Source organism: Rhyacophila brunnea, unplaced genomic scaffold, assembly GCF_057557595.1.
Source record: "Rhyacophila brunnea isolate RB1 unplaced genomic scaffold, BYU_Rbru_1.0 scaffold_3, whole genome shotgun sequence".
Lineage (NCBI taxonomy): Eukaryota > Metazoa > Arthropoda > Insecta > Trichoptera > Rhyacophilidae > Rhyacophila > Rhyacophila brunnea.
Genome location: NW_028232965.1, coordinates 53,720,898 through 53,748,005, shown reverse-complemented (window position 1 = coordinate 53,748,005; position 27,108 = coordinate 53,720,898). Strand labels below are relative to the sequence as shown.

At 32.0% G+C, this 27,108-nt stretch overlaps 1 protein-coding gene across 1 annotated transcript in view; it reads right to left on the bottom strand.

The window, feature by feature from the left end:
• Positions 1-690: 690 nt before the first annotated feature.
• Positions 691-27,108, bottom strand: part of LOC147068558 (neuropeptide CCHamide-1 receptor-like) — a 146,544-nt gene continuing 120,126 nt past the window's right edge. The window contains exons 5-6 of the mRNA XM_085952999.1: positions 16,554-16,657; positions 691-832 (exon numbers count right to left, since the gene is read on the bottom strand). Of these exons, the coding sequence (XP_085809125.1) occupies positions 691-832; positions 16,554-16,657 (246 nt within the window). The remainder of the gene's footprint in view (positions 833-16,553; positions 16,658-27,108) is intronic.

The window sequence follows — 27,108 nt, the reverse complement described above, 5'->3', positions numbered from 1 at the left end:
ATGTTGTTTTTAATGTACCTACCTATTATTGTTTTTAATATTTTTATTTATTCAATGAATTGAAATATTTATTTTAAGCATGTCTTACGGCGAAAGATTTTTAATTCACCATATTTAAATTTAATTTTAATCAATTAAAAAAAAACAGTAACATTAACAATGTTCGACAACGATCATAAGAATATCATAATATGGGCATCTTTTTTTTACGAGAAATGGATGTTAGCCACTTACTCAACTTATTAGGTCCATATTCTGGTCCAAACACGTATTAAAAAACAATATATTTAATGTACCAGATCCGGAATTCAAACTTAGGACCCCAGACATTGCTTAGGCATCGTAGACCATGTATTATGAATATAATAATATTTTTATTGACTCTAATATTAAAAGCATATTGGGGTTTCCCGATGTAGACCCATTCGCAGTTATTGCATACTAATTTGTAGATACCGCTGTTATTTTTAAGTTTAGTTTTATCTTTTCTACTACTAAGTAGGTATTTAACTTTTATAAATAATAACAATAATAATTGAATCATATTATAATATGTTATGAAAACCTACCTACCTAGTGATATAAACATTTAATAATTTATCATGAATTAACACCAATTATTTGCTGAATCTCTTGAAAATGTGAAATTAGAATTTTAAATACAAACGATAATGGCCTATAATGTGATTCTTACCTGTTGAAGTGTTTCCTAAAAGCTCCGCTGACGCAATAAAGCGCCACCGGGTTGACACAGCTGTTCATGAAGGAGAGACAGAATCCGACGATCCGAAAGATGTGCCAGAACGCGTTGTAATCGTCTTGTGCTGTCGGGCTGTCAAATAAAAGAAAATGTTGCAATGAGTAATACATAGTTACAGAATAAATAAATCTAACAAATTTTCTGGTTGATAACGTTGTTTACCTGTCTTCGCATAAATAAACATTATACAATTTTACAGCTATATCTTTGAACCATTTTCATAAACGGGTCAATTAGAAAATTATCACCAAAATTCTTACACCCAAAACTCCTTGTCCAAGATAATGGCGTTTGGAAAGTTTGCACAAATTCTCATTGAAAACCTCAAACTAAATGTTTTTATTGTTTTATTTAGTTCAAATGAACTAAGCAATGCATATTGAAATTCTACAGTTTAACAAATAATCAACTCAGATATTCCCGTTTATAATTAAATTAGTGATTAATCCCAAAAAGGTATATCCGATTTTATGACCCGTTGAAGAAATTTTTGATTATTTTTTTATTTATTTAAAAAAAAAAAAAATTTATTTCGAATGTGATTATTAACTCAAAACCTTTAAATGTTGAATTGTTCCCCTATAATATAACTAGGGTATCGGTTTGTAATTTAATATTTATTGTATGACTGATCTGAACTATTTCGAGGCCGCCTTTTAAATATTTCGACAAATCGATTGCATCATTTGCGTCAATGAAAGAGAACATAGTACCCTAAAGCAGGGTTTCTCAAACTTTTTCTGCAAAGGAACACTTTGCAAACCCGGAAATTTTAACGGAACACTCAGTTTATTTTGTAGGTTATTTATTAGCGCAGCTAACCGTTCTGCCAATTTTGACAACTGTCGTTAAACTGACAAGACTTGTTAGCCAGTCAGGTAAAAACAATATACCCCGTCTTTTTCATGTGCACGGTGTGAGAAAAGATGGTCCTCCGCCTCTATACCTAGATCATGGCACCCACATTCCAAAACGGGCCCCCAGGCTAGGATCTTTGGCGGGCCCCCTACTTATCGCTAAGGTTAAAGGCAATGTGACTGTCTATAGTTGCATATTCTAAATGGTGTTCGAGGTAAAATTAAGGATATTTTACGCGATTTTTTGTATTTTGAATACACCCACTATTATGTTGATATGCACAATTGTGGACATGTCAAATATCGACAAAAATCAAAAAATGTAAGTATAGCAAAACCACATATTATTAAATGTTACTATTCGTGAAGTTAAACGCAGGCGACATTTTTTTACTATTAGTGCATGTTTGTGATGTGTGTTGATCTCACTTGGCTGGTCGATCTCTCACGCCGGGCCCCCCGTAAGCCCAGGCCTCCAGGCTGGAGGCCTGTCAGCCCCCTCATGTGCGAGCCATGGCCTGTCTAGATATTTGATGTCAAAAACATCAGTGGAGATTGATCATCACTCGCCTTTCAATATGAAGTAGATTCATTAATTATTTTAGTTTTACTTATTTTACTTCTACTTCAGATTTTTAAATGTGTTGCAGTGTGTAAAACCGTTCCAAATGGTCGCGGACAACCTATTCAGGTTCGGCGGAATACTGGTGTTCCGCGGGACACAGTTTGGGAAACCCTGCCCTAAAGCATACTTTGACAACTATAAATAATTCGTAATCAGAGAATCACATTTTACAAGATATGCTTCACAGTGTTTTCTTTATAAAAAATATATCGCAATTTACGAAACATCTAGAAGTTTTCTCGCGTAATTAAATACACTGTTCAGTTTGTTTATTTTATACACAGTGAGTTGACTTATAACATCTTCTCTCTGTCAGCCATTTTTTTCTTCTTGGTAGCGAAACTTTGCCGAAAATTTAAGCATTTAATAAAATTAATGATGATCCATGACTTGGCGAAATGCAGTAAAAACTATTCAGAGAAAAGAGATAAACGCCCTAAGTAAGCGGGTGGAATATCTTTAAGATAAGAATAACAAATAAAAAGGGCTTATGGAACATTTTATCAGACGCACTTAACTGTCAAGTCTTCAAACTAGCTACTGATTTATGACTGCGTTTTCAAATGAAAATATCCAGATGTAGCATTATAGAAAAAAACGTAACATCGTTTACGAGGCAGTATTAAATAAATGAATGTTTTTTTTTTGCCTTTTCGAAAAAAAATGTAATCCCTTGTAATTGGAGTCCCTGCAGAAGAAAATGGCTCTATTTTTCCTCACTAATGAAGTCCACTATAATATGAAAACTGTTGACCGAAGGTCATCATCATCATCATCAGGGGCGCGACAACCCGGTGTGGGTATTGGCCTCCTCCAGCAGCTCCTTCCACCTGTCCCTATCCAGTGTGGCCGCTTTCCAATCGGTAACCTCAGAATACGGCAGTAACTGGCAGCTCCATCCAACCAGCAAATCTTTGGCCTGCCTCTTCTTCTACACCCTATTAGATTGCTGGACATCACTCTCTTTGCCGGTTCATTGTTATTCATACGGTGCACATGACCTAGCCATTGCAGTCTCCCAATCTTAATTGATTGAACTGCGCTGCAATCTTCGTACAGCCCGTAGAGCTCAGCATTATATCTTCTCCTCTAATTGGTGCATACGGCGGAGAATTTTTCTTTCAAAAATTTTTAGGGCTCGTTCATTTCACAGAGTTAATGTCCAGGTTTCCGATGCGTAGGTGAGCACTGGCTTTAGTCTTGTAAAGAGTGCTTTTAGTACGGCGAGATTGTATGCGGTACTTAAAATGTCTTAACAGGCCAAAGTACCATTTATTCGCAGACATGATTCTCTTGTTGATATATTCTGTAATATCATTATGTCGAGTTACAAGAGAACCAACGACCGAAGATACTTTATGGAATTTGAATTTAAATTCTAATGGATTTAAGTTTTGTACTATTCCATTCTAAATTTGATTTGTGCGACCCGGGTTTCGTCTTTCTTTATTATTTATAACAATTAAGCACCTCAATACATAAATATGATAAAGTACCATCGATAGCCGCTAATACTCGCCTTGTGTATAGAATAGACTCACGTTGGGAGTCAGATTTTGTGATCGGAGTAGTGTATGAAAATACATCGATTACATATAATATATCAGATGATTAAATGATTTTGGTTTATGTTGTAGATGACTTTGGTGATATGATGCTACTGTTGGTGTGAGTGGCCTCTCTTTTTTCTCTGTCTATAAAGTGTACAGAATTATAAAGCAGTGAGTGGCACCTTCTAACCTATTCAAAGACTCTACACCTTTTCTTTGGTTTCTATTGTATGTTAGTCTCATTTTTTTTAAGAATTATTAAAAACCATGTCCTTGCTTTTTCGTACAAGGTGGTTGTTAGTGATTTTGAACAATCACAAACACCAAGTGGAAGGCAAACACCTGACGCACTGCACCACAAGAGCCGCCTTTGGTCTCGTTAATATGCCGGCATTGTCAGAAAATTTGTATTTCGAAACACTATTTCCTATACAATTTTTAAATACATAAATGTTTAATATTAAATACACGATTAGAGCTCATCAAGACAAATCGTTTGATAATTTACTTGTTTTGCTGGGAACACGGTAGGGGCGGTAGGTACGTACGGTAATTGACGACTCGTGACATTCGCGCCCTCGTGTGACACACCTTTTTCCCTGTAACGTTTCGGATGACGGGTGCAATATCAAACGAAATTTGTATCTAATATTTATGCAACGCCACTTTATTCATTGCCATTGCTTCTAATGCTTTGTTTATTATCAAGTGTCAAGTGTTTTAAAAGCCTCCAAATTTCACGATGCGGCCTTGCCGGTCATGATAATATCACATATTATTATATAGTGTCCGGAAACTTTTTCATATGCAGTTCACCGTATCACACTTCACCGTGAAATTTTGTACGGAAATATATGGCCGTCCAAGCTCTTTGTGTCGTATAGTACTGACATAAAATTCATGTCTAAATAAAACACGGTTCTTCTCGGTATACACTTTACATTACGGGAAGCCAGCAGCAAACAAATTTTGAAAATATCTGATATACTGGATTATTTGTTAGGTTAGGTTAAGTTAGGTTAGAGTAGGTTTTCATTCTTGAATTCACGAATTTTACCAAAAATTTGATTTGAATCTAACAAAATTGGAGACTGTATAGTATACGGTCATCTCTTTCCCATAAGAATGCCCACGGTGAACTGTGCCACGGTGAAATGTTTTACGTACAATTTACATGTAACCCTTAGTTTTATATCAAAAAAAATATAATAAAACTCAATATCGTCATTGACTTGCTCAAATATTCAATGTGATAAAATTGTAATTTTACAGGACACAACAAACAGCTTATTTATAACCACAAATATGAAGGTATATAATATATTAATTATCTAAATAATAGGTAGTGGGAAGGGCGCTCATCATCGTCGAGTATTTTTTGTAGTTCCGGTATGATGACTATGTAATTCAGTGGCAAAGGGTGGAGGGTAAGCTGTTAAGATCCGAAATAACTAGTGCACACTAAACTTTGTTAGTCACGCGTATTTGTTTTCAATAAACTAAGACAACGATATGCAGATAATCTTTTTGAAAGTTTTTATAAATTAATTACATCCTTCCTATGCCAAACCATAATAATTTATTCGTCCTATAGCCAATCCGACAAAAATAGTGCACATTTATTTGTTTTCGTTGAATTAAGAATATATATTGCAGATGATGTTGGTTAGTTTTTTTTAAATTCATTAATCATGCCTAAACCAAACCACAATGATAACTATCTATAAAATACCTAAGACCATGTATGCTTTAATGGCATGATTTTAGCTACCTATTTTATAGATAGACAACTATTTTTTGACTTTTATCTAATTCCGGCTTGGTTACGCAGTGTTTACTTAATTTTAAATACCTACTAACCAATACTATCTGCATAGTGTAGTGTTAATTCGATGAAAACAAATGTGTATGACTGACAAAGTTTTTTGTTTACTATTTATGTCGGATCTTAACAGCCTACCTTCACCCTTCGTCAGAGCTATAAAATTGCTTGTAGGTACATAAACTAACGATCTTATTAATATGATACATATTAGTACATGTGACGATTATTAATTTATTTTATTTTAGTATGGGTGATATACATATAGATCATTAGGAATTTTATTTAACTATGCAGTTTTAAATAAATAAACAGAAAGTACAAACAAATTATTATATCAATGAATATTTATGAATATTAAAGACCGTCCAATCTCTTTGGGTCGTATAGTACTGACATAAAATTCGTGTCTAAATAAAACACAGTTCTTACCGGTTTACTCTTAAAAGGAAGCCAGCAGCAAACAAATTTTGAAAATAGCCGATAAACTTGATTATGTGTTAGGTTAGGTAAGGTTAGGTTTTGATTCTTGAATAATTTATGAATTTTGCCAAAATTAGCTATGAAAATTGAATTAATGTTCATATTTTAATCTAATAAAATTGGAGACCGTATAGTAAATTGTCATCTCTTTCAGATAGAAAGCTCACGGCGAACGGATTTACATGTCACCCTAGGCCAGTGGTCGGCAAACCGCGGCTCTTTGGCTCCTTGAGTGTGACTCTTCCACAAATAACCAAGTGTGCAGGGACACCACGAAAGTACCTACTCGAAGCATAAAGTTACCTGTATTTTTCTACATAGCTACACATCTTACAGGTATTTTTGTCATTTAAAAAATTATTGAAGACATGATGATTTTAACACCTGGAATAGTATTAATTCCTGACTCATATGATCAGTTGAAAAAACTAATGTTTGCTGTTCTTTCTCATTTCGGTTATACATATTCATGCGAACAATCTATTTCAAGCATGAACCATTATTAGATATGAAGCCATTATTGGCCAGAACCTGTAACCGTGCTTTAAATTAAAAACAACAACATACAAACCTGACTTACCCAAAATTGCTTAGTGTTTGTTTATCATTTTCATGATTTAATTTTATGGATACCCTAAAAGTTAAGTTAATAAACAGTGTACCTACATAATTATATAGTGTAAGTTTAAGAAATTTGACTCTCAAAAGAAATCTCAATAGTTGTGCTGTTGATATTTGGCTCTGTTGATAAAAGAGTTTGCCGACCACTGCCCTAGGCCATGCCTCAAATGTGGAAAAAACTTTAAAAAATCTAAAGGCTCCTTAGCAATGGACTGAAGGACTATGGGACTTGGAATCTGAATTTTTATTAACAGCGTTCGTAATACTAACAAAAGTAGTGGAAAGAGCTAAAAGGTAAACTTATGGGAGTGAAAACAAAGAAGTAGCAGAAAAACGCCCACCTAAACATTGGAATATCAAACCAATAATATTTTTTTCTTTAAAAATCTTTAAAAATTGCCTTTGATTAGTATGCAATAATGTTAACTTACAGACGCGAGTTTATGATTTTTAAATATTCATGATGCCTACTAAGATTCACTGTAATTAAAAATTCTACTTTGAACATTATAACAGGCATTTTTTTTTTAATCGGTCACATTTTTGTAAATTTATGGCAAAATAATAAATGAATAAACTATTTTCAATTGGTCCAAAATCACTTCACACACAAAGCTTTCTAATGTTTATTGGAAATTATTAATAGTATATCATTTATTATATTTTTTTAAACAATCCATTGGAACATATTTTATTCCCCTCTTCCCAATGTTTCAGAATTTAAGAAGGTACCCATTGCTTCTTGGCAGTAAATAACTCAAACGCTTTTCACTTAGAAACAGGAAACCTTTAAAAGATAAATGAGTGCTTTTATTTTCTACCTCCATCAAAGTGTAAATGAATTGAAATGTGATATTTTTCATCGCTTAACTTGAAGTAATGCATATCGAAATTATTCTATGAAATGTGCTCTTATGACTTTGTTTAGGTTCAAAATAAACTCACGTTGGAGTCGTTGGACGACTTCAAAAACATATTTTATTTGGTTTACTGACATCAAAAACATGAACCTGTCCAAATAAAACCGCGTCCGCATCCCACCAGACCCACATAATCAGGCATATTACGAACCACTAAGTTTTTAGGTGAGGCATTTTCATTTGTTTATACCTGAAAAATTATCAGGAACAGTTATCCAATACTGAGGTCACCGCGTATTCAATTAGGTTTTGACTAAAATTACAAGACTTTAAAATACCAGTGTCAATAAAAAAGAAGAGCAAGAATAAAAATGAGACATAATAAATTACAAGATAAAAAGAACTTTTTATATACCACGTTTATAAATTTTCTGTTGAATCATATATACTTGACAATTCTATGTATTAATAAAAACTTTTTATTTTTCTTGATAAAATTGAATTTTTACTTACTTACTGAATAAATATTATAGAATATAGAAATGTCATTTTGACATTTCATATTGATTTCCATAGTAACGCACGTATGTATTAATAATTTAGTTGCTAGGACCCACTTAACGACCAATTTTAGTGAGTAGTAAATATTATTACTTTTAACGAATTTTTTCCGAAACATACAAAATAGAATTAAATGAAAATGAATTCAATTCTGCTTAAAGATGGCCAAAAGTAATAAAAGAATGCATTGTCGTCGTATTCTGATATATTCTAAATGTTTCAAATGTCTAGCTAGTCGGGAAGTTAGTTAAAAATCTTGGAAAAACAAGAAAAATTTTGTACTGCATAAGAAAAAATCTGTACCGGACAAACAAGAATATGAGCTAATAAAAACGTGGTAAAATAGATAATGAAAGAAACGAAAAGCTCATAAAACATGACATCAATGACTGACCAAAAAAACAGCATCTGCGCATGCGCCGATGAAGCATTTTGCTATTCTACCTGCAGCCCATGTCTAGTGAAATTTGTTATATACCCTCCCCTAACCAACTATAAAAAAAAAATACCGCTCGTAACCGAATCTTCATAAAAACAATGAAATCTAATGAATTTAGCAATAAAAAATGAACAATATTCAATTTTTTCATAAAGAAATATTATATATATCGAATATTTTTGAGAGTAAATCCACTGCATGGTTAAGTCAATTTATAATAATTGGCCATAATTAAACGTTGAGTTAACTACGACTTAAATTGTTAAAAATAAATAAAAATAAATATTCAAACACTAACCTCATAAAAGGTCTACAACTTCGATATAGTGTTGAATAAAGTTCGTAATAAATCGTAAATACGTCATTATCATAATTATCAGAGTGTTTTCTTTATGCATTGCACCAATGTAACTTATCATAATGGCACCTTTACGGCAGGGGTGGCTTTTCCTTAAGGGTTCGTAGGGACCATCCCCACATCATTATCAAGTCAAAAATACACGTCCGATATTTTCATCATTGTCATAATATACCTACGTAATTACATGATTAAATGAACTATTTAATTTATTTTATCCATCTAAAACCGTGGCAACTTTATAGACATATTTATTATTAATATACAAATAAATAAAGCAATGATTGTAAATTATATAATAACATAATTGATACCTCCACGTTTATACGTGAATGGAGGAGCCCTTAAAGGTAAAGTACGAGCGAAGTTATGGATGCCACATTCATGTTTCTTGTAGTTCGCCAAGCCAAAGTCCTTCTATCGCCGCTGTATGAATACGATGATTTGTATTAATTAACTATAAATGTTGTTTCTTTTGGGCTCAATTCTTCGAAATCGCTGTAACTTTCAACTACCTGCCAAAAAGGTGACTTGGACGACCCTTAAGGTAAAACCCAGGCAAAGGCCAAGCATTCTGCTGCGGGCAAGAATGATAGAGAGGGATGGATGTTCAGGGGTAGATTGAAAGGGACAGCGATAAAGCCAAAAAAGGAGACCTGGCCGCGGCACGCGCTAGGTGTTCAGGCTGGCGAGGCAGTTAGCCGGAGTCTCCGAAATACGAAGGACCGTGTGTCCCGTTGAACCTTAGATTTTAATTCACAGCCTACGGCGTCCATCTTTAATAAATTTAGGGCTGTTCAAAATTTATAAACCGTGTTAAACTTCATAATTGTGTTAATGTGAATTGATATTGTGTGGTGTATGTTTTTTTTTTTGTTGTGAACCTAACTGTTAAATATAAAACTCTGTGCTACGAACCACGTGTGTTTCATTGTGAAGATCCAACATAATCAACTGTCAATCCTGCATCTTTACCTAACCTAACCTAACCTTACACTGAACGTGCTCTACCGAAACACCGAAACCCAGCTTCATTTGACCGCCCTAAACAATTTCAACCACTGAGCTAGTCGAAGGGTGGAAGCTGGTCGTATGACTCACACGAATCGACCGACAGCACGCTAACCAGAGCGTCGTTGACGCCCGGTTGACCGGAGAGTCGAGCGCGGAGATCGGATCGGGCTGTGCGGCCCCGACGCCCCTCCCTACCCGGACTTCCGGGGTGTCATAATGATGATTACGCGGTATTAAAATAATTAATTAAATTAAATACGCCCTATTTCACGGTGACATCTATGTACACATTAAGAAAGCTATGTTGTCTATTTTTCGCTGACTGGGGTCACTCAGTCCCAACCCGTCGCACAGTAGGAGAAAAGCCCAAAATCGTGGCCAAAACCTGAAATGACCTCTGATTTGAATAAAAATTGGCATACAGTCGCTGATTACGAATCCGAAAGCCAAATTATCGTAAATAAAATGGCCGATCCTATATGGCGGACATGGATGTTAAAAAGGTGCCAGATCTTGACAAAAATTGGTATATACGGGTTTTCAAGGTCGCTGATTATGAATCCGAAATCTAAATTATGGTAAACAAAATGGCCGAACCAATATGGCGGACATGGATGCTAAAAAGGTACCAGATCTTGACAAAAATTGGTATATACGGGTTTTTAAGATCGGTGATTACGAATCCGAAATCTAAACTATTGTAAACAAAATGGCTGATCCAAAATGGCGGACATGGATGTTAAAAAAGTGTCAGATCATGACAGAAATTGGTATATGCGGGTTTTGAAGGTCACTGATTACGCATTCAAAGGCTAAATTATAGTAAACAAAATGGCCTATCAAGCCCAAAACGCACCTATTCCGCAGCTAACTTTTGTAAATTTCGCAAGGTCATACAATAAACTAAAGGTCTAGACTATGAGCTTTGCAAAATGTGACAAAATATATAACTTTTCGAATGGTTGAAAATGCAAGTTTTCAAAATTATTCAATTTTATTTATGCAGATATTTATACTACATTTCAATAATTTATACATTAAGTTTAGACTCAACCAATGTAAAAATATTTTTTACATATCTCCAGAAGTCGTATTCAAGTCGCAGAATTGAAATTGAACACTTCACTTGAAATTTATGGGTTTTCTAAGTCACCGTTATTTTCGTCTGCTTAGCACGCGACGCGTACACTCTCCGCAAAGGCTAACTTCCAACTGTCGCAGCGACGAAAGTATACGGTCAAAACGATTCCCCTTTCACAATGAAATGCAGTCATTACTCCTCTACCTGACTGACTACTCAAGTATCCCCATTTCGAAAATTCATTTCTGGGGTTTTGGCCACGTTTTTGGGCTTTTCTCTTACTGTGCGTTGCCGCGGTACAAACCTTGTTCTATAAAGTATGTGAATGCATTAGCAAATAGTATACACATACTGGGGAGCGAATCAAAAGGCCCCTAGGTGAGTAAAAACGCTTGCTGTATGTTGTTGTTCAAAACTGATAACGGTGAGTCTATAATAATTATTATTATTAATTAAATAACGACTCAGATAATCTTATTATTTATTCCTCATTAATAAAATCTTATTATTATAAATAGCTTGGTACATAATGTAAAATAAATAAGAAAGTATGTTAGTATGTATATTTAATAATTAATAGCTTATCCCCACCACTTATAAAGTCATCGAGCCTCTACTGCTTTACAGTAAATGTAAAATGTATTTGATTAAGTATTTACATGTGCATTATATATTTTAGTGATGCACTTGTGAGCAAAATTATTATCATTAGAAAAAATACATGCACGTATAAAAATCCCCCATAACATGGGGTTACGTTAATTAATTTAGAATTGATGAAACAAGCCCAATGATAAAAATATAATGCTACGTCATTAATTTTAAATTTATTATATTACATGATATCTAATATATCGACTGTGGAAAGGCAAAAGGATTTAACCCTCACTTTTTGCAAAATAGGTTTTATTGAAAAATAGCATTGCACACAACCAAATACACGTTCTGTCTAAAGGATGTAAGCTGCAAAATGCCAAATTATTATCAAATTTTAGCTTTTAATTTTTAAAAAAGAAGGGCGTTTGAAATTTGCGTCCAGGTAAAAGGATTTATTCCACATCAATGACATTATTAGTCATTCAAGTAATCTTTTACGGAAAGGCAAAAGGCGTTATGCATCTTAAGTTGCAAATGTATGAAAAAAATGGTAGTTATACTAAACTCTGCCGGCCGACCAGGTAAGTTATGAACCAGAAGGAAGACTTAAGCCACATACATTTCTCGGTCGGTCGTTTGACAGTTACCATAGATTTCGACAGTCTTTTCATAAAAAATCATTTAAAGTTTAAGCATTGAGTGAAAATGGTAACAGAACGAAGCAAAATGATTCTTGAAATGTGTGGTGTTAATATGGACGCAACAAATAATCCCGTCAAGAACTGTTAGTGTTTAAAATTACATCTTGAAGTTTTTATATCACACACGAGAAGAGCTATTGTAAATTCTATCTATATCGGTATAAAATGGCCTGTTACAACTTATATTGTGTTTTAATTGTCGATTATCGATTAATTGATTTGATGATTTCATAATATCTGAGAAAAGTAATACAATATTTGCTAATTCACTTAAAACACCGCCATGCGATTTATAGGTTATGTCATGTGTCAAAAACACTTCTCAATTGAAATTGTTTTCAATTCGCTTTAATTTACGATTAATATCATTGTAATAGACTAATATCATTATTATGCACTATTTTATGTTAATATATTATAGTAATAACATAAATCGCATGTAAAATGTATGTGTCTAACTCCAAATATGTTAATACCTACCTAATTTTTAGTCAGGTAAAATGACTTAACCCTCATTTTTATTAGTTTTTCTTCAATAACTTCATTATTTAATTATAGATTGGGGGGAAAAAACACCAAATTATTAATCATCATGCACTTCAAGTTTGTGTCTATTTTATATTTAGACTTTGGCCCAAAATCCTTATCAAAACGTTTTTTGTGTCTCCTGTAAAATTTGATTAGTGTGGATTAACTCCTTTTGCCTTTCCACAGTCGATATAATAAATTGAAAATACTTTGTTCAATTTAAATTTAAGTAGGTAAGTATGTTGGAATGGTTAATGGTTGATTCGAATATTCAAAATAGAATAATTATTATCAATGTATATAAATTTCGATTTCCAGTATTAAAATTTATTAAAGGAAATAACATCATAACGTTTTGATAACAGCCATAATATACAAAAACACACAAGATTCTTTCAGTATTAACGCTATGACGTGTTTATTCATTATTTTTTAATTAATATTTTGAAAGGAATGGTTATATAAAAGCCAGTATTAGTCCTACTTCTTAGAAATTTTGTAATTAATTTTCGCAGTTTAATGACTTTAAAAAACAACAAAAGGCATTTTCATTTTTGTAAATATAATAAAATTGTTCTGCAATAATTAACAAAACATCAAAAAAACATTTTTGGCATTCTTTTAAAACGTATTACGTAAAAAGATTAGGTGGATACTTCTTGATACAAATTTTTATCCAGACTCAAAATAGTAGTAAGTAGTTAAATTGATAAATATATAAAACCGTGTACACACTATACTACAGATAAAAGTTGACAACTCTTGAAATAAATATTGTTATTATAATAATTTTATCAGATTACTGAACCTACGTTGTTTCATTTGTATTGCTTTATTTTAAGATTTGATGAATGAGTCGAGTTGAGTTACAGTTTCCATGACGTTGATAGCTGCAGTGTGTACCAAGGCCTGAACAAAAATGAACCATAAGTGCGAATGAGTAAGCATTCGCCGGAAAAAAATGATTTGGCTGATAACATGCATTTAAATACTGCGAGCACGTGTTGCTTAAATTTATTATTTTGTGTTAAATATAAAGTTAGTGGTAATTATTTTTAGTTATTTTATTAGAACATAAATGGTTAACTATGTTGTGTTTAAATTTGGTAGTCGTACTGAGAAGCAACACGATGGTATAACGTTTCATAGTTAAGTTGATATTAATAAAATCGTTGTTCTACTGTGCGTTATACGCTAGAAAAACGGTTTCATTTTGCTTAAAAATAGGCCCTCTCTATATATTATTACTCTGAGGTGTGTACAGTTTTCCACACACTCGAGTATAAAAAATAATTTCAAACATAAGATCTTGCTTAATAATATTCATTTATAATAATATATAGTGACCGTTACCTATAATTGTATCTAAATACATTGTTTAAAAAAAAACTTTTAAACTTGTCTATCAATATAAAACTTTCTATCTCAGTTTATGTCTAGATCACTAATCACACAATTTCTATCCACATTGCTACATTATGAATTTGGTATGCGAAATAAATTGCAGCTGATTTCATGACAAATTTTAATAACCTTCATTTTAATTTCAATTTCATAATATATAATAGTTTTATCTGCATATAACAAGATTTTTTTTCAACGTCTTCAGTTATAACAATGAAATATTCACAATTGAAATACATAAGTGAAACGGCAAATAATTTTGAACTGTATGTGAAACGAAATTACGGCCACGTTGCCATTCGGAGAGCGATAGTCGAGGCGTCTGCACGTCAATTCGTTTTATCATGGCATCGGATGAAAATATTCTTAAATCGTGTAAAGATGATTAAAAAAACTTTACGTATGTACTTAAAAAAGAAAACATGTTAATGAATGTACTATTATTATTACGAATATAATATTAAACATAACATCAAAAGGACACAATATGTTGAACTTTTATGACAAATTATATTTCGTTCGGCTTTCGTCATTTGCACCCGCGACCCGCAGTCCGCGCATCGCCTAGTCACGATCTATTTAGACCATGCCTCAACTAATGCTATTTCACAAATATATTATCAATGTAAGACCGAATGGGATTCTTACTCATGCTTTCAGCTACCAATCCATAATATATGAATCTTGCGAATTAATCTCGAAACTGAGTTATTTCAAATTACGTATACGCATTTGGAATCTCAACCTTTTTTCTAAAATTTCTTTGTAGTCGAGTGCGTAATGCACTGGCCTTTCATCGAAACGCTCCGGGTTCGATATATTTATATGATTTTCTGAACTACACTACTCTCAATGGGCCTTGTATCCTGTATAAAAAATACATAATAATATGTATTTTTTTTTGAAATTTTCACATGTCTACTGCTTAATCTTCAAACCGGCTAACTCAATTTGAAAAAAAAAATCAGGAAGGAGAAAAAACTTAATAATTAAAATTATCTAGCGGAATTTAACAATTCCAAAAATACACATGGATTTTTTTTTACAAATAAGCTGCACTATGAATTAATACACTATGTTACGAGTAGCTTCCCTTTTATAGGTATATAAAAAATATATAATAAAAAGCAGAGTTTTTCAATTTACGATATTAGAAATTTGGCAACTGCAGTTGGCTGTTTTGTTTGAAGAACAATAACGCATTTATTTATAGGTTTAGGAAATTGAAGTTTTGTGTGAACATAGAAATCATGCTTTATCCATCAAAATCTCATTTTTGGTCAAAAGTGCAGTTGGCTATTATTACAGATTTTTGGGTTTCCACCGCGTGTACTTCTTCCTTATTTCCTCGATATTTTGGACTCATTGCAAAGGCCATTATCATTATGAACGTCGATACAACAAGAGGTAGGAACGTCGAGGAAAGGAGGAAGAAGTACACGCGGTGAAAACACAAAAATCTATTACGATAAAAAAACAACCGAGAAAGTCTCAAACATTGCAGTTGGCTGGTTTGCAGAATAAGCAGTCGATTTGTGTATTTTCATTAAGGCTATACTTCAGCTGGGGCACTGTCTAAAACGATCGTGACTACGCGTCGCGAAGATTGTGCAAATGATGCGTGCAGAACAAAACATAATATGTCATAAAAAGTCTACATGCGTCCGTTTAATGTTATTTTTATTGTTATATTACTAATAATAATAATATATTCATTGACATGTTTTCTTTTTCAAGTAAATGGGTAACGTTTTTTAGTCATATTTACACGATTTAAGAATAAATTCCCCCGTCGTCATCACAAAACAAATTGACGTGTTCATAGCTCGCCTTCCGCTCTCCGATTGCCAGCCAGTCCGAAATTTCGTCGCACCTATAGTTGAAAATCATTTGCCGTTTCACTGAAGTACCGTCTTAAGAATATTCTAAAAAATTTAAAACGTGTGTATATTTTTTATTGAATGATAAAGTAATAATCTAATTATTAGTAAGTAACAGTATTTTATATGACTGTATGTCTTCTAATATTATATTTTACAACACATTTTCTATCAAAATTTGTATTAATTTTAATTTAATTTGAATAATGAAGGAGATAGCTAGAGCGGTCTAATAATAGTAATTTATAATTACCCAGTGCTTTATTAAAGTATGCATGACGAAAACACGGTGGCATTATATAAATTAATTATTAAACACGACAACTAGGCAGGCTTACAATATAAACCAAATATTATCAAGTGTACATAATTAGTGCGTAATTTTACATAATTAATACTCAGTTGTACTAACCTGAAGTAAAACCACATCATGGTGACGTGATATGGTAGGAAGCAAATGGCGAATATTAGAACGAACGCTAGGACTGTAACGGCAACTTTTCTTCTGGCTCGCACCTGTAAGAGAACATAACAAATAGTATTAAATTATGTAAAGATTTAAATTTAAAAGATTTGAAAATAAGTTTTTTTTGTTGTTTTTATTTAATAAAACGCATTTTTTTTTAGTACTTATTCCACTTTTAATCAATAGCTTAGGACCGGTTTCGTCCGCCTCAGTGGGACATTTTCAACTGAATACATTTTTTTTAAAACAATATTTATCAAACAAAATCCAAAGCGATATAAAAAATATAGCAATAGGTACATAAATATTTATTTGCCCAATAATACCTTCCCAATAACAGATTAATTTAAAACTAATGAGGTTGGACATTAATATTTCATACTACGTCAGGGGCATTAAAAAAATTATTTTAAATATTAACAAACCACAAAATATGAAACAATCTACATTTATAATAACATTAATATCAACAAATAATTATTATTAGTCAAAATTTACAATAAAAATTTTATAAAAAATAAAATAAACAATATTATCAATTGAAGTGCGATCGAATACAAAAACAAATACAACCAAAATATGACTAATCATAATTATTTGTTGATATTAATGTTGTTGTAAGTGTAGATTGTTTCATATTTTGTGGTTTGTTAATATCTAATATATAAAAATTAATATTTGTGTGTTTGTTTGTTTGTTTGTTCGTATTTAATGCGCAGCCATACCGTTCATCCGATTGCGATAAAACTTTGTTAACTTATTGCTTGCACTTGCGGGAAGAGTATAGGCTAAACTAATATATAAAAATGAATGTCTGTCTGTCTGTGTGTCTGTCCCGTATGCGTTCCTATACCATTCTTCCGATTGCGATGAAATTTTGGTAAGTGGTTGTATGCACACCCATAAAGTTTCTGAATTTAAAAAATCATCTTGTTCATCCTCTTCTTCATTCTATTTTCTTTTATTCGTATGGTTCCTATACCATTCATCCGACTGCAATGACATTTTGGTAAGTAGTTGTATGTACACCCATAAAGGTTTCTGAATTAAAAAATCATCATCTTCTTCTTCTTCTGCATTCTATCTTCTTTTATTCGTATGGTTCCTATTATACCATTCATCCGATTGCGATGAAACCTTCGTCAGTTGTTGTGTTAACACCCGCAAAGGTTTCTAAAATAGTACAACCATCTTCTTTTTCTTCTCCTTCTTCATTTTATCTTCTTTTATTCGTATGATCCCTATACCATTCATCCGATTGCAATGAAACCTTCGTCAGTTGTTATGGTAACACCCACAATGGTTTTTGAATTAGTACAACCATCTTCTTCTTCTTCTTCTTCTATTCTATATTCTTCTATTCGTATGCGTTCCTATTCCATTCATCCGATTGCAATAAAATTTTTGTCAGTAATTGTGCCAACACCCGCGAAAGTTTCTGAATTAGTACAACCATCTTCTTCTTCTATTCTATCTTCTTCTATTCGTATGCGTTCCTATACCATTCATCCGATTGCAATGAAATTTTGATCAAGTGTTGTGCTCACGCCCCAAAGGTTTCTGAATTGATACAACTTTTTTCTTTTTCTTCTATTCTATCTTCTTCTATTTGTATGCGTTCTTATACCATTCATCCGATTGCAATGAAATTTTTACTAGTTGTTGTGAGCACACCCGCAAAGGTTTCTGAATTAGTACAACCATCTTCTTCTTCTTCTATTCGTATGCGTTCCTATACCATTCATCCGATTGCAATGAAAATTTGAACAAGTGTTGTGTTCACGCCCGCAAAGGTTTCTGAATTGATACAACCATTTTCTTCTTTTTCTTCTATTCTATCTTCTTCTATACGTATGCGTTCTTATGCCATTCATCCGATTGTGATGAAATTTTGACCAGTTGTAGTGCGCACGCCCGCAAAGGTTTCTGAATTAGTACAACCATCTTCTTCTTTTTCTATTCGTATGCGTTCCTATACCATTAATCCGATTGCAATGAAACTTTGGTGAGTTGTCATGCGCATGCCCACAAAGATTTCTGAATTAGAAAATCATCTTCTTCTACTATTCGTATGCGTTTCTATACCATTCATCCGATTGCGATGAAACTTTTGTCAGTTGTTGTGCGCACACCTGCGAAGGTTTCTAAATTATTATTATATAAAATACAAAGTTTGTTGTTTGTTTGTTCTATCCAATTTTTTTTTTTTTTTACTACATATTAATAACATTAATAACGTTTTCATATTTTGGATTCGATTTTAATTTAGTGTTCTTATGTTTGACCTTTACTCCTATTAGAATTATTTTCATATTGCCATATTGTATTACACAGATATTTTAATATTAAAAAAATAATAACCTCTTATTATTTTTCAAATATCTAAGATAAATATAACCACGAAGCGATCCTGTGCGAAGTCGGGTACTTCAGCTAGTTTAAAATAATTTGTTTAATGCCCCTGATGTAGTATGAAATATTAATGTCCAACCTCTTTAGTTTTAAATTAATCTGTTATTGGGAAGGTATTATTGGACACACAAAATTAATAATTTGTAATGTCCACTAAATGTTTTAAAAAAAAAATGTATTTGAAAATGTACTTTACAGAGAGGTATGACAACCTAGAAAACCCCATAGTATACAGAGAAATCGAATCAGCGTGAAGGAGTCAAAGTGCAGTTTTAGTAGTTAAGACATATTTTCAATATATACGTAGTGAATGACAAAGGAAAAACATCCTTATGAACCTGTATTTATTTATCTTGGAAATTTAAAGTGTTATTCTGAATCAATCGAAATTACAAAGTATTAGAAGAACGTAAACGAAGAAGATACGATTTTTTACTCACTTTCTTACAAAACGTTTATAAAGGATTTGTTTTTATTAACTTGTATGCTTGAATATTGTCTTTTATCGTTCATGTTTACGTACAAGATAATAGTAAATTGCGACAGTGACAAAATATGTGGGAGTAACTAAAAACAAAACAAAACAAAATTTTGCAACATAAACCTCCAAAGTTTTACAAAGCAATCTCCCATCGTTTGCTTCGTAATTTTGTTATGTGACCTATATCAATGAAAATATTTCGGCAGAGAGGATAAAAGGAATTTACACGAATGTTGAAAATACAAATAATCATTTAAACTTGCCCTTATCCGGTGTTATTTCGTGTTATATCACTAAAGCCTACTTTGCTAAAACTGATAGATAAAAAGGGTTCGCGGGCTACATTTTGCTAGAGTTTTATTTTGTGATATATAATATATGTATTAATATTTTTTGTACATATTTATTTCATAAATCATCGAAGAGTAAATATTATTTATTAAATAACCTACTATCGGTTACATAAAATGCTGAGATGTTTTTTTACTTCCTCGAAAAACCTCAAAATGTTCGTATATAGACGCATGGATGAAGAAAGTTACGAATATAGTATTGGTGTCAAGGATAAAAAACCGAAAGATATAAACACTAGAAAGGTTAATTTAGACATATCTGCGGCGACGGAGGCATTCGTAGTGCAGTGTGTAAGGCGCTGGCTTTTCATCCGGGAGCTTCGGGTTCGATTCCCAGTAAAACATATAACATATGTATGTGATTTTTTCAAAGCCTGGGTGTTTGTGATTGTTTCACTTATATTACTAAATACATTACTGTCATTGGGCTTCTAGGCCTGTTGTAGTGTTAAAAAAAATAATTAATAATGAGACATCCTGAGAAGTATCAACTTCAGCGTCGTATCATTCAAGGGAAGACTTTCGGTAAAAATACCCAAGCAGTAGAAGAAAGACGACGTAATTATCAGTGACTAGTTTATGTCAGCACTCAGTAGGTACAGGAAATAGGTGATAAAAATATGTGCGTACAAAAAATGGGTTTGTCTCTCTTGCAAAAATTGCGCAATTCATGATTGCGCAATTATTGATGTTTGTATTTTTCGAGATTTCGGCCTTCGGGATTCCGGCCATTCGGGATTTCAGCGTTCGCGATTTCGGTATTCGAGATTTCGGCTTTAGGGATTTCGGCCATTCGGGATTTCAGCATTCGGGACTTGGCCTTCGGGATTCCGGCCTTCGAGATTTCGACCCAAACCCCAAATTAATTATACCGAGCTCATTTTTCTTTAGACTGATTAATGATATTATCCGATACAAACATGAAAATATGTATTTTGAGAAGCATTATGAGTATAATATAAATAATATTAGAAAATATTATCTTAAATCAGGTTTCACTTTAATAGTGAGTGATCCGTCTTTTTTATTAAATTAAACAGGTCTAAAGATGGCAAATCTTAATTATTAACATATTCTGACGACTTCTATGAATCAAAGTTAGAAAAATTATAATTTCCATTACTTGATATATAATTTCCAAAAATAGTAGGAATTATTGAAAATATATCAGGTTGTTCGTTTTTTATGAAAACATAACCATAAATTATTACAGTCAATATCTTATTTATAGGAAAAACACTCTTACGTCGTTCAAGACAAGAGTACTGAGTTTACCAGCATGTATTTAAAATGTATAACCGTATCTTAAAAATATGACAAAATTTTTTTTATGAAAATCTGTACGTGTGTGTGGTTGTGAATCGGAATTCCCAGAATTTTCATAAGAAAACTTATCTTGATTAAAAAAATTCGAAATCTCGTAAAATTTTAAAGGAGGTCCCTAAAAACTCTAGATAGGTTGCTACTAAATATTTCATAACCAAAATTTCCGACCTGAAGAACAATATCTTGGGAATTTTCGACAATCAAATATAAATTAATATTTCTTGAATTCTCGCGAATATACGAACGAAAAAAGTCTAGAAATCACAAGCTCTAGTGCCTTCATAATTAGTTGGTAAATTAATACCATCGACTGAAGGTACTTGATGGAATTTGAATTTAGAAATTTAGAAATAAATATTAGAAATACATAGAGCACAGTTACAGAGCTTACCTATCTTGAATGATCAACTTAGTTTTCCTAGTAGCCCTTTGTTATATCCTATATGACGTTTTACATATGAGACTATATTATGGTCAATGTTATTGATACAAAATTTATAATAATATGTATGTATGAGAATGTATGGATGAGGATTTAGGTATGTATAAGTGTATATTAGGTGAGTTTATATATTTTATATTAGGCGAGTTTATATGTATTTTTTTTAAAATAATGTTATACAAAGTAGATTTACCATGTAAGAGTATTATTAAAGACTAATATCTCATTAGTTAACCCCATTAATTATTTTTCTTAGAATTGACGATTTACACCTCTTGAATGTAGTATTTTTATTGTTCATAGAGAATAATGATCTATTATTAGGTTTTGACAATTTATTATAATAAGCTATCGAGTGTATTGTTAGTAATAAGATAGGGTTTTTACTAACTTTTTTACTGACACTTCAACTATTCATAATTTGTTTATGGTATTTTTTGTAACCTTTGACTTGATAGGTAGGTAATGGAGTTTTTACCTACTTTATTGTATTGATTTATTATATAAGCTAGAGTAAAGAGAGTTCATTGTCAGTGTGTGTTTACCTTTGGTGAGTGTTCACGGCGCTTGAAGATGGCAAAACTCAAAACCCGGGTCGCATCAAATGACTTAAATGAAATAGTACAGAGCTTGAATCCATTAGTTGGTAAATGTTTATTAAAAAAAGTATAAATGCGTATTTTTAATTAATCACTGCAATTAAAATAAATCTACTACAAGCCCGTTCGCAAAGTGTCCTTTCTCATTATATAAGTTAATTTCATTAAAAGTTTTTCTATTCTAAATTAAACCATCCCTCGCATGTCATTTACTTTCAACACACTTCGACCCACGCCTAAACGCTCATGTATTTAAATTGCTTGGTATTACTTCAGGGTATTGTTCATATATTGTATTATCTCTACCCGAATAGATTCTTAATGTGTTTTACCGCGCGGGATACTTAATTATTTTGTATTTCAATTCTATATACCGATTTATTTAGAACAGTGATTTTCAGTCCCCCTAGGGAGGCACTAGACAACTCGAAAGAGCGCTTGATTAGACATCGGAAGACAAAAAATCATGGGGGTGATTAAAAGTGGTAAAGAATACAAACATAAAGCAATACAATTTTTTTGAGTGATCCGAACGTCGGTTATTAATTAGGGCAATTAATTGATCACCTTGATTTAAAACACAAAAAGCAATAGCCAACATTAATATAATTTGATAATCATTTCATGTAATAACTAGGTACTAGTTAAGTTTTTTGTAATTTAGTATGCCCGTAGTTTAATTGGTAAAGCACATTGGCGCGAATCCAGCCTGTCGGGCGTCGCATTTTTTGAAAAATGATTTTTTCTAGTAGGTATATATTATATATATCCGATGTGTTTTCGAATTATGTATATTCAAAAACCCTAACGTTGAACTTCAAAAACCTCTTTAGTGAATTAGACATGATTGTACGCGTAGTGGATAAAACACCCAGACATAATTTCTTTATTTTTTTAACAGACCGTGGGTTCCTGTGACAATAAGGTTATAACACCTAGGTCCTAGTGAATCTAAATTTGTATGATAAATGGATCCAAAAAGCAAAATTACTTGCACCAAAATTTGAATGTTAGTATATCTACTAAAGAAAGCGCTCTTCATAATGACATAGTTATAAATAAACAATTTAAAAACACAGTTTTTACTAAAATTTGCTAAAATACTTTCAAATCCTAAGAAAGTTGATTTTGAATTAACTATTTTTTTATTCAACAAATAATTCACAAGATATAAGAATGTAACATTCTAAATATTGAACATACATAATTTTGAAAACACTTTTGAGAAAATTTATTATAACCAATAGAAAAAATCTTTTTGAAAAAAGTAAGAAAGCAGTAACCGAATCTACATCTCTCGGGTATCGCGCCCATGCATTTATACCACTATGCTAAAGGCGTCATAGGCGTCACATTTGGAGTGATCCGTGATGTCGGTTAGTAATTAAAGTAATACCTACTTTGATTTAAAATCCTTTTAACCGATCGCCAATAGTAGCTCAATTTGGAAAGCACTTAAGAGCGTATTCAAAGCCATTAGTTAAAATTTGTCAGAATTAAGTATGACACCTTTAGCATAGTTTTATACGTGCATGGGCATGATACCCGAGAGACGTTGAGTTGATTCCTGCGAGGTGTCTTACTTTTTTCAAAAAAAATTCTTCCATCGGTTATAATATTGTGTTTTCAAAGTTGATTTTCTTTGTTTTTAAAAAGATTATATAGGTATATTATTCATCAATAAATCAAAACGAAATGAACCGTTTAATATAATACGAAAAGTTTTTTTAAACTATAATAATATCTCGTGCTTGTCTTTTCTCCATCAATCACTATATTATTATTATCATTTTGTCTGATTCACGTTTTGTACACACATTGTCATCTCTCATAGTACTAAAGTTTATTTTAGATATTACGTGGGTTAAGCATGAGTGACACATCTTGTAATCTTCACTTGGATTATCGATGATGACAATATACTATATATTTATGTTGAATACGCAAAGCAAATGTAATGAAAATGCGCTCAATATTGATTGATGAAGTATCACTTGGCAGATGTACTTTGGAATATTCTATGGATTTTATGGCATTAAAAACTTGCTGAGAATAGTTTAATGCCCTTTTAACGATATTTGAAATGTTTTGCTACTCGTATATGTAAAGTTTAAGAATATATTTAAATATATCATTCTCACAGCTTGGATTAATCAGTCATCTTGACAATTTAAGCCTAACTTATTTCTTTATTGCTTTTCGCTTAGAAATTATATTGATAAAACGGTTTATCCACTCTATAATATTGACGTTGAAAATTTCAACGTTTTTCAGGTTTTTGTATAAGGTTTTTATAATAAATTATTGTGTACTTCCTCTATATACTCGTACCTATAATACCCAGACACTTACAATTCGGTATACAAGCAAATACAAGTATGAAGACAAAAAAAATCTAATTGAAGTCGGTCCAATACTCCAAACATGGGATACTCTAATTTTCACTCATATATTACTAATGGACGGCGTCCAGATAAACGTTTAAAAACATGTATGTCTTCCTACCACTTTTAGATAATAATGTAAATTATGTAACAAAGTGTGGGGGGTGCAAAAATAAAATATTATATTAGAACCAATTATATAATATTTTCTCGCTGACCATGCAGGAGTCGAGGGTAGCGTAGAGATACTCGTCTCTTGTTTCATGTGTTTCGGGCTCGAATTAGGGATTACAGTGCCGGGATTTTGGGATTTGAATTTTCAATCTTGAGCCTAATTCCAGAATTAATAATTCTACAAAATATTTTTCCAAATTTTAGTCATTTTAATTTGTATACACTTCTACATATGATAAAAATGCTAATAAATAATTATTATTATGTTTCTATTGTGATGTGATTATAATAATGAAAAAATCTTCGTGGTCTGCCTTTTCCTCAATTGGAGCGTATGGACACCATGCGGCGCATTCAAGAATTTCTCTTGTAAGCTTTTCTTGGGTATTCCCATTTCACACCATCATAATATCAGCTCAGACGTATACACCCTGTTTATGGTATTTAGCTGTCTTCCAGGAAGCCGGAATCATATTGGATTAAATAACAGGGAAACTAGGTTAAAACTCTCTTGAGATATCCGTACCTCGTGCCCGAGTCAGGTTCGTATAGCGTATTCGCTTTCTATAATATTATGACAAGGGGACATCTTCTCTTTATTCTCAAAGTGATATACCGCACATTTTCTTAGACATTTCGCATAGATATGTATGTTGCTCCAGACATTACTATTATGGTAAAAATCACCCTTTGATCCCTAATCCTTATTATGGTACAAAAGCGATTTCGTAAGCACGTCAATTTTAAAGCGTACAGTTATGATTTATCTAATTCTATTTCGACCACTGCAACTTTTATGATACACTCTTTGGAAAATCGACGTTCTATATCTGATCAATATTTTCTTTTTAAAATTATTATTGGTTTTGTTGACTCGCCAAACCTACTCGAAATGGTTGGTTTCCATTGTCCATCAATATTTACGCGAAACCAAACTTTGTACCATATCAGTCATAGCGGTTCTAATTATGCACAAAACTCTTTTATTCGGCGCTCTTGTTTTAATTATAATATGTATTTATCCACCGTTGATCCTTTTAATAATTCACCTGTTTCATTTAAACGCGCTATCTCCAAAATTTGTATAGATAGATATATATATATATATATATATATATATATATATATATATATATATATAAATACTTATATATATATATTTTATATTACTTTTTTTTGTATATAATGTAATTATTCATTATTCTTCCTCATTTTTCTCATGTAATTACTTTATATTTATGTTATTATTACTCTCTATCTTGTTATGCTTAACTATATTATAATGTATACATGGAAACTGTGCTGGTTGCAATAACTTTTCATTATTATATTTAAAATTTTTGTAATTAATATGTAACTGTCTGTTTCCTTAATAAATAAATAAATTTAAAAAAAATGTTACTATTGCACAAAACGTTGATTGTTCTCGATTTGATTTCCAAGCTGACTCGCGACGAATTATGACACAGCTTTTTATTTGCCTCTTGAATGCTATCAACTAAGTTTTTGAAAAGTTCCAGCATAATCAACGTATCCCACATAAGATAGATTCACTGTTGGGCCAACAAAATTAGTATTATAACGACGACGATACAACAGCAAAAAATGATCAAATCAAACGAGATTCCGGCATTCTGGGATTTATGATTCTGGCATTGCAAAATCTGGTTCGCATTTTTTGCTGCTAATTCATATTACTATGTATTTTTTTCTTTGACTTCTTCATAAAATACCCATAGCCATAAAAATATGCTAAGAGGCAGAAAAAACTGATAAAATGAAAAAAGTGCCTTTAACTTCAAGGATGTTATACTAAAATAATTACAAGATAAAAAGAACTTTTTATACACCACGTTTTTAAATTTTCTGCTGAAACATATTATAAACTATGTAGGTAGTAACAATTTAGGACAAATAAGGCAATTGTCAACAAATCATTTTTTTGCTATTTTGCCACAAACAAATAAACAAATATAGAATACTGAAATGTCATTTTGATTTCCATAGTAATATTAATAATTTAGTTGCTACGACCACCCCCTCAGCAACCAATAATAGTGGATTGTATTGCTGATTTCTTCCGAAATAACTTTTTATACAAAACATAATTAACTGAAAATGAATTCAATTCTACTTACAGATGGTTTAAAGTATTAAAAGAATGCATTGACATCGTGTTCTGATATATTCTAAAAGTTTCAAATGTCTAGTTGGTCAGGAAATTAGTTAAAAATCGATTGCAAGATTTGTACTGGATAAACAACCACCGGACAAACAAGAATACGAGCTAGGAAAAACGTGGTAAAATAAAAATGTTTCCAACCACAGTG